General features: G+C 41.0%; 1 protein-coding gene across 1 annotated transcript; it reads right to left on the minus strand.

Moving 5' to 3' along the window:
* Positions 1 to 2,851: 2,851 nt before the first annotated feature.
* sf3b6 (splicing factor 3b, subunit 6) lies at positions 2,852 to 6,484 on the minus strand. Its single transcript, XM_085382983.1, has 4 exons — positions 6,351 to 6,484; positions 5,744 to 5,862; positions 3,994 to 4,132; positions 2,852 to 3,326 (listed from the first exon to the last, which is right to left on the minus strand). Exons 1-4 carry the CDS (start codon positions 6,378 to 6,380, stop codon positions 3,237 to 3,239), a joined length of 378 nt encoding a protein of 125 aa, XP_085239109.1. The 5' UTR covers positions 6,381 to 6,484; the 3' UTR covers positions 2,852 to 3,236.
* Positions 6,485 to 7,167: the final 683 nt, after the last annotated feature.

A 7,167-nucleotide genomic window follows, 5' to 3' on the forward strand; every position in this document is an offset into this window, starting at 1 on the left:
TAAGGACTTAACAACATTACTTCAGTTATACTACACCAACATCTGTTATATTTTGGCACTAAGGGAACACTGAGTGACCTGCTGGGTTTTGTCCATAAAACTACTCGTCTAAGATGACCTCAGAGTCAAAGATCTCTCAGCAACATTATGCAACAGTTTAGGCACTGTTGCCCCGATCAAGTCAGTGAGCTTTTTATTCTAAACATGAACTACGGTTACAGCAACAGACATGGGCTACATGCCCCACACAACAACTCAATGTCCACTATGTGAAGCAGCCAAACACAGGCCTGCTCCTCTCACTAACTGAGATAAACTGCTGGCATATTGGTTTTACATCTATACTGTCCAGTCTGTCCTGGTGGACACACAGCAGCATTGTTTACCGTAATCTCATTTGAGTCATTGTTGACCTTAGCCATGTTTTTAGTCTTCTGAGAGCACTGAAGCTTCTTTCAGCCTCAGTACCTGCGTTTTATCCTCAGATTAAAAGTATTATTCTGTGCTTGATGTGCCTCACCTTTGGCCCTGGCTCCTCCCCTCTGACTGCACTAGGACATATTGCCACCTGATAAAATAACACATGGCTTTGTGCCATATAAACAGTGAGACATGTCAATTCAGATTCTTTGTAAAATAAACACTAATGAATCAATTTACATCAGCAGCCTAACAATTGTCATGATAATAAAAATATATTACAAGTTAATCTATAGCATCAAATCATCAGTCAGTCACCTCTGAGCTACAACATGGCAGAGCTGCCTCTGTCACCTGATGAATGACAGTGAGACACTCCACATACATGCAGTCACACATGTGCTTCAAATACAGTCACAAACCACCAGGTCATCATCCAGTTTCACCTGTGATCTTGAGTCACCATTGCTCTCTGAGCTTTGTGTTGGTTCTGCTGTCACCTGACAAACAGGACAAACATGACAATAAGAATAAAATGTGCAGCTGCTTCAGTGTTTCTGTCACTTTGTGCAGATCTTGACTCGTCAGTAATGTTTGTAGGCTGAATGCATTTTTAAAACAATTTGTGCAAACTGCACTACCAGGTGGAATATTTGCAAAATCATGACGACCTCGTGATATTTTGTCTCAAAGATTAACCCTATGAATACGTCAGTGCCGTTAGGATGAAATTATTGTGTCACCAACATGTTAACGTTAGACATATAATTCTAACAGCCTCTGTAAATTAATATCATGGCTGCTCAAAGCTGCCGTTTTCTCTGACAGCTTCAATCAAAATTAGAAACGCTGCTCTGAGGCTGAGAGAACTAACAGTGCTGCCTGCTGTGCAGGTAGTTTCCCAAACACGTTATTCATAGTTACATACAGTTTTAGACAGATGTGGGCCAAAGCCTAGCATACCCTTCCGTCCATGCTTTTACAAAGGAAATATATAAAGTGTACATTAAAGATTCCACTTTACATTTGTGAGTCCTCCGAGACTGGGATCGTTCGCTTCTAAAGAACCACGGCAATAAAACAAGATGTTTCTGTGAAGGTTCTCAGTCATCCAGGTCATCGTAGTCAAAGGAGCTTGCAATGACCTCCACACCTCCACAGGACAAGACTCAGCAGTCCATCTGCATCTAAAGGTCAAAGGTCACTCTTTGAGGATGCCAATGTTCACATTTTGGACAGAGAGGACAGATGGTTTGAAAGAGGAGTGAAAGAAGCATCTATGTCCACTGTGAGCGACCATCTTTGAACAGAGGCGGGGTTTACGACACCAACTCTCTGCCATCTATAATCCAGTTTTGAGATCCTTCCCAGACGCCTTAACGCCCACTCACATCCTGGGCCATCTGACCTCAGGAAATCACATGATAAGGTGGGGCCAGGTTTCACAATGAACACACCCGAAACTCTGGCTGATTGTGACCCACACCCAGTTTCACACCTTGGCTCAGGCGATTAGAGGATCATCAGGGGGTCCTTTTGTCCCTCTGTGGGGGGTCACTCCCACTAGGTTTATATCTGGGACTCTCCACCATGTGACCTTAGAACTGAAGAAGCTTCTCGGATGAAGGTGAAACGTCTTCAAGTAACTTAAAGAAGTCCAAAACAAGATGTTATCAATCCACTGAATGTCAGAAGTGATGTGTTTAGTCTTGTTTACTGTACTTAACAGTCCAGTTAAGCATAATTAAGGAAAAGCGATTAATCCGGTTCCTGTAAGTGTTGAGCTGGTAGTTATTATTAGATAATTACAGTACGTCCTACTGTCAAGCAATAAAAAACAAGTACTGTTGGAATTGTTTTGGATTTGCACTCCTTGCTGTGATCTTCAGCCACACATCTGTCAGCTCTAACAGGTCCTTATTTCAGATTTACTGGTATACATAAAAATAATGCCCTAATTTACTAAAAGGCCATAGAAAACCTTGTAATGACGCAGCTAATAAAATCATCTGAAATGTCCTTGTACAACCACTAGGTGTCACTATTAAGGAATGATTTAATGTTAATATTAAAATTGTGATCGTCTTTTCTTCCTCTGGAAATCCTGTGTTTTCCTGGTAATACTTTGGAATGCAAACACTGTTCAGAGGAAGTGACTGAGAAAGCCTGTGGTGTTTACCCATGACTCTGCACACCACTGACTGCACAGAGGTCACCATGCGGCTCTCGTCTCCACACTCATCATCCCACTGAAACCCCAGGGATGCATCACAAGCCATTTAAAACCTGAGGCAAACTAAGAATCGGCCGACCCCTAACCCTTGTGCAAATGTGGAAAATGCACAGTCTATTGATCTAAATGGGTTCACGCAGAGGACAGCATTTCCACTAAATTACATCTACAGTATGTTAAAAACACAAGGAGATGGCAGCTTTTAGAAAAAAAGATTTATTTTATAGAAATGAAAATCCATGGTCAGCTTTAAATTAAAAGTATGGAGAGAAAAGCAATGTGCTCTAGCAGACTTTAACATGTTGCCCTGGGTGAAAACTAGGACGTGTCTCCTGCTAAAGAGGTTGTCTCGCTTGTCAATCACTTTGACAGGAACACAACAAAAATTTAAAGTTAAACTGACAAGCAGATTTTGCCCTGGTCTGAACTCAAATACTGACGGTGTAACCAGGTTCATACAGATTTGATCATGAAAATCAGAAAACCAAAATAAGGATGTATAAGCAACAACTGTACTAGAACAAACCAGTCCAAACAGAGCAACATGTCACATCTAGAACTGAAAAGAAATGCTTTATGAAGACTACTTTGGAGGGTCTGTGTTGATGCCGTATTTCTCTTTTAGCAACTTCAGCTGTTCTTCTTTCTTTTTTGTGTCCATTTTCTGGAAAGCCTGCGAAAAGAGTTGATTAAAAAAAAGTACATGAATATTCTGTTCATTTTATAGAAATGCAAAACTATATATTATTTAATATTAAAGCACAGACTAAGCCCTGTTCTGTGAGAGCACTTTGTCCTCATTTGTGTGTCGGCACTGCAGGGATAGTTTGGGGAACTTTAAGTCTTTATACATGTTTAGAAGTAGCTGAGGAAATACAACAAAATGCTGATTCATTAAAGCACAATTACACGTGATTTTCTGCCTTTGGCATCTAAACACTGAAAAAGTGAAGACTGAAAACAAAGGATTACAACAAAGTTTTTAAAAAAGCCATACCGGCTGTATTTACACCCTCTGTTTCTTCTCAATGTAGCATAAAAGCATTTAAGTGACGGAGGGGGTGGTGCTACAGCTACCCTGTTCCTCGCGTGCTGGCCAAAGACTCGAGCTCTGCTATCATCAGGAAAGCAATGATACAGCAATGACATGTTTTGCTGTGTCATTCACCAGCTGGCTGTTAGGTCATGTTAGCAGTTATACTGTCAGCTCAAACGCAAACATTGAGAAGCCCTGAAGCTATCTATGTAGCTTGGAGGAACAGAGTTACTTTCAGGGACCTCCAAGAACCATGTGGTCCAAAAGACCTTTGTGCCTGCAGTGATGTAATGCTCATACGTACTCTGTTTGCATTGTAGTAGAGGACCACGAGGTAACGATTGCAGACATTGAAGCCTGACAGGTGGTCACAGGCGTTCTTGGCATCAAAGATGTCTTCATATACGACATAAGCGGTTCCTCTTGTTTCAGGCGTGTTCCCTCTACGAAAAACATCAGACACAGGAAATCATTACCAGACCTACTGATGGTGGGTGACAGTGGGGCATTTTCCTGTTTTCTTAGCCCTCTCTTATTTCCTGTGTTATTATTGTATACACATGACAGCGGGGTGTTTTTTTTAATTAAATGTTAGACCTCCTCTGAGCTGAATAAAGTGGACTTTTTAAAAAATTATTACTTTACTGGCCAGGACATCCAGGAGCTCTCTCACTGCAATGCAGGGATTACACGACCTTTGGGACATGCCAGTATAGTAACCTTATAGTTCTGGGACCGTGCATGTGCAGCTGGTGCCATTGCACTGAACAATCACATGGACTAGTCTGTATAAAGGCAAATAAGAGTCCACACAGGTCTGTTGGATTTTATGTTCTTGAAGAACGCTGGCAGAGTCAGAGCTCTGGTCAGGACCATCTTTCTTCTCATCAGCAGTGGAACTTTTAGCAACCTCATCGTCACTAACCTTAGACTGAGTGAATTTAAAAACACTGTGATTTTAGCCATTATTTACTTGTTTGAGGTTATGGTCCGGCTAGCTTTGGATTTACACTGTTTGTGACTTTTTGTGGAGATTTTACTGGAACCTGGAGATATAAAACAAAGTTTCTTCAGGACAGATTCTTCTTCCTCAGGTCATCAAAGGACATCAGGGATCCATTCTCATAGCAGTCCTCCACATAATGTCATTATGTCATTTGCTAGAAGATTGATTTTTATGTACCATCTACCCCACTTTGTACTGTTTATCTCTGAATCCAGTCTTATTATCTTGGCTAGAAGCTCCGGGCTAATACAAAGTTTAGAGGAAATGCTTCAGAAATTCAGTCGTGATGGTCATAGCTTGCGGTTTCTTGCAGTCAGTGCTCTAACGCAATAAAATTACCACCAAATTCAAATTTAGATCAGACTTTGAACAAATAATGTGCCATAATACAAAACTATTAGATGAGGAAGGACAATTTGTTTAGCAAAATAGCATAATTTGTTTGCACCTCTTCCTCTGAGGCTGCCATTTTTTGTTTTTGGTCTGTCTATTCTCATTGTGAACACACCAATGAATGCTAAGGTTCCTGATCATGCATCAGTAAGGAACTTAGCTATGTTTCAGATCTGATACACATGTCGTAACTCATTATGGTGTAACCTGGTTGGAAACGCTTGGGAAAAGAAAGACTATTTTATTGCATACAACAGTGCTTGCCGCAGCCTGTGGGGCATCTGCTCTGCCAGCCCTTCTGTCTGCTCACCCAAGGTACCCTGGAGCTAGCTAACAATGCTTAGTCCTACAGTGGTGGACAGTATGTCCTTGGTTTTTTAACATGGAGAAAAGTGACCTCCTTAGACTGCTTTTAAGTTTCAATGTACCTGTTTTTTACAGAGTTATCAGTTCTGTGACTAGTTAGCTAATGTACAGTAAAGTAGCAGAAAGATGTAGTGCTTTTATGTCCACTTTAAATAATTGAGAGATTTGAATAACATTTGAAGATATTGGTCAAAGATAGAGAAAGACAGATAAACGTGGAGTCCAACTCCAAAATATGACTTCATGCACTTCAACTGCTATTTCTGAAAATCTACAGTGAAACACTTACGTTCTGATTTGTCGTATTGGTCCATATTTCCCAAAGATATCATACATTTCCTCTGCTGTGATCTTATAAGGAAGATTCCTGACATACAGGATTCTGTTCACCTCAGGAGGTAATCGGATCTGCAGCACAAAAAAACAATAAAACAGTTCGGATAAATAAACACTGTTGAAGTTACGACTACTGACGAGCATTCAACACAAAGCTACCGCGGAAACGTAGCTTGTAGACATTTAACTCAAACCTTGCCGGAGTTAAGTTAAATCAGTAGTAAACCGTTTTATTTTCTTCCTTTTATTTTACCCACCAGCCCCTTCAACCCTCTCCTGCCCTTACGTATACAACTCAGACATTTAAACTAACGACCAAAGCCCGAACAGCATCAATCATCTCAAACAGAAGACGACTTTAACCGTGTGCTCAAGATAGACATCATAAAAAGCACCAACGAGAAATGTTACGATACAATGTTGTTGTTTTCATTTTGCTAACGTGCTAAGCGGCTAACCGTGCGCTAACACAAGCTAAGGCTAGCTTCGAAGCTAACTGAGCTAATGTTTCTGAAGCTCTATTTATCACAAAATTCACAGTCCCACTTTCTCGCACTTACATTAGCGCGTTTTGCTGCTTGCATAGCCATTGTGACGGGTTGTTTCGTTCAAATTAAACCCACGAACGATAAACACGCAGTCCCACCAGGCGCTCGGCTCTTCTCGTCAAAATGGCAACGGAAGCTGACTGGTGACGTACTTCCGATTTCCGATTGAACCCAAACACAGAGCTTTCCACCAAACCACTCTGTCTCATTTTCCTAACCTTTAAAGGTGGATAGGTGTTTCTCTCTCACGCTCCCCCAGTCTGTCTACTGGTTTTTGAGACATATATACTAAAAAGTACTGATTTTAGTATAGTCACTGGGACTTCTTGTTTTAGGTTTTTAGGTGCTTCCCTGCTCCACAACACTTGATTCAAATCACTATCTTGTTACCAGGCAGTTGTTGCATTTAATACCAAGCTGACCACTGGAACACAAAGTTGTACTAACTTACAGGTAATGGGAACAATAATGTTTTATAGAGGGAAAGATTGTGATTGTACAGCTCAGCTCATTCCCTCAGGAAGGATCATGAACTTGACTGACAGTAAGAGAGTGGACCCCAGACTTTGATGTGAGAAACAGTTAAGAGGTCATGGGCATCAGTTAAGAGTCATGCATATGGGGCGAGTAATATTGGGTCTGCAAATTATATGTGTGTGTGTGTGTGTGTGTGTGTGTGTGTGTGTGTGTGTGTGTGTGTGTGTGTGTGTGTGTGTGTGTGTGTGTGTGTGTGTGTGTGTGTCAGGAACTTGTAGAACACTTTGTAAAGGGAGATGTCTCAGTTTCGTTAGGTTCTACACCAATAGTGAAGTCAAGAATAGTCAACAGA

The sequence above is a fragment of the Rhamphochromis longiceps genome, linkage group LG15 (genome assembly GCF_057381845.1).
Source record: "Rhamphochromis longiceps isolate RC_006_pf linkage group LG15, R_longiceps_female_GT1.1, whole genome shotgun sequence".
Taxonomy (NCBI): domain Eukaryota; kingdom Metazoa; phylum Chordata; class Actinopteri; order Cichliformes; family Cichlidae; genus Rhamphochromis; species Rhamphochromis longiceps.

What these genes read in the sequence shown, in the direction of transcription:
- sf3b6 (XM_085382983.1), bottom strand. Translation starts at nt 6,380, where the DNA reads ATGGCTATGCAAGCAGCAAAACGCGCTAAT. An exon ending in AAGCAGCAAAACGCGCTAAT is followed by an intron (nt 5,863 to 6,350) that starts GTAAGTGCGAGA and finishes TTTGTGCTGCAG; the next exon opens with ATCCGATTACCTCCTGAGGT. An exon ending in TCTACTACAATGCAAACAGA is followed by an intron (nt 3,327 to 3,993) that starts GTACGTATGAGC and finishes CTCTTTTCGCAG; the next exon opens with GCTTTCCAGAAAATGGACAC.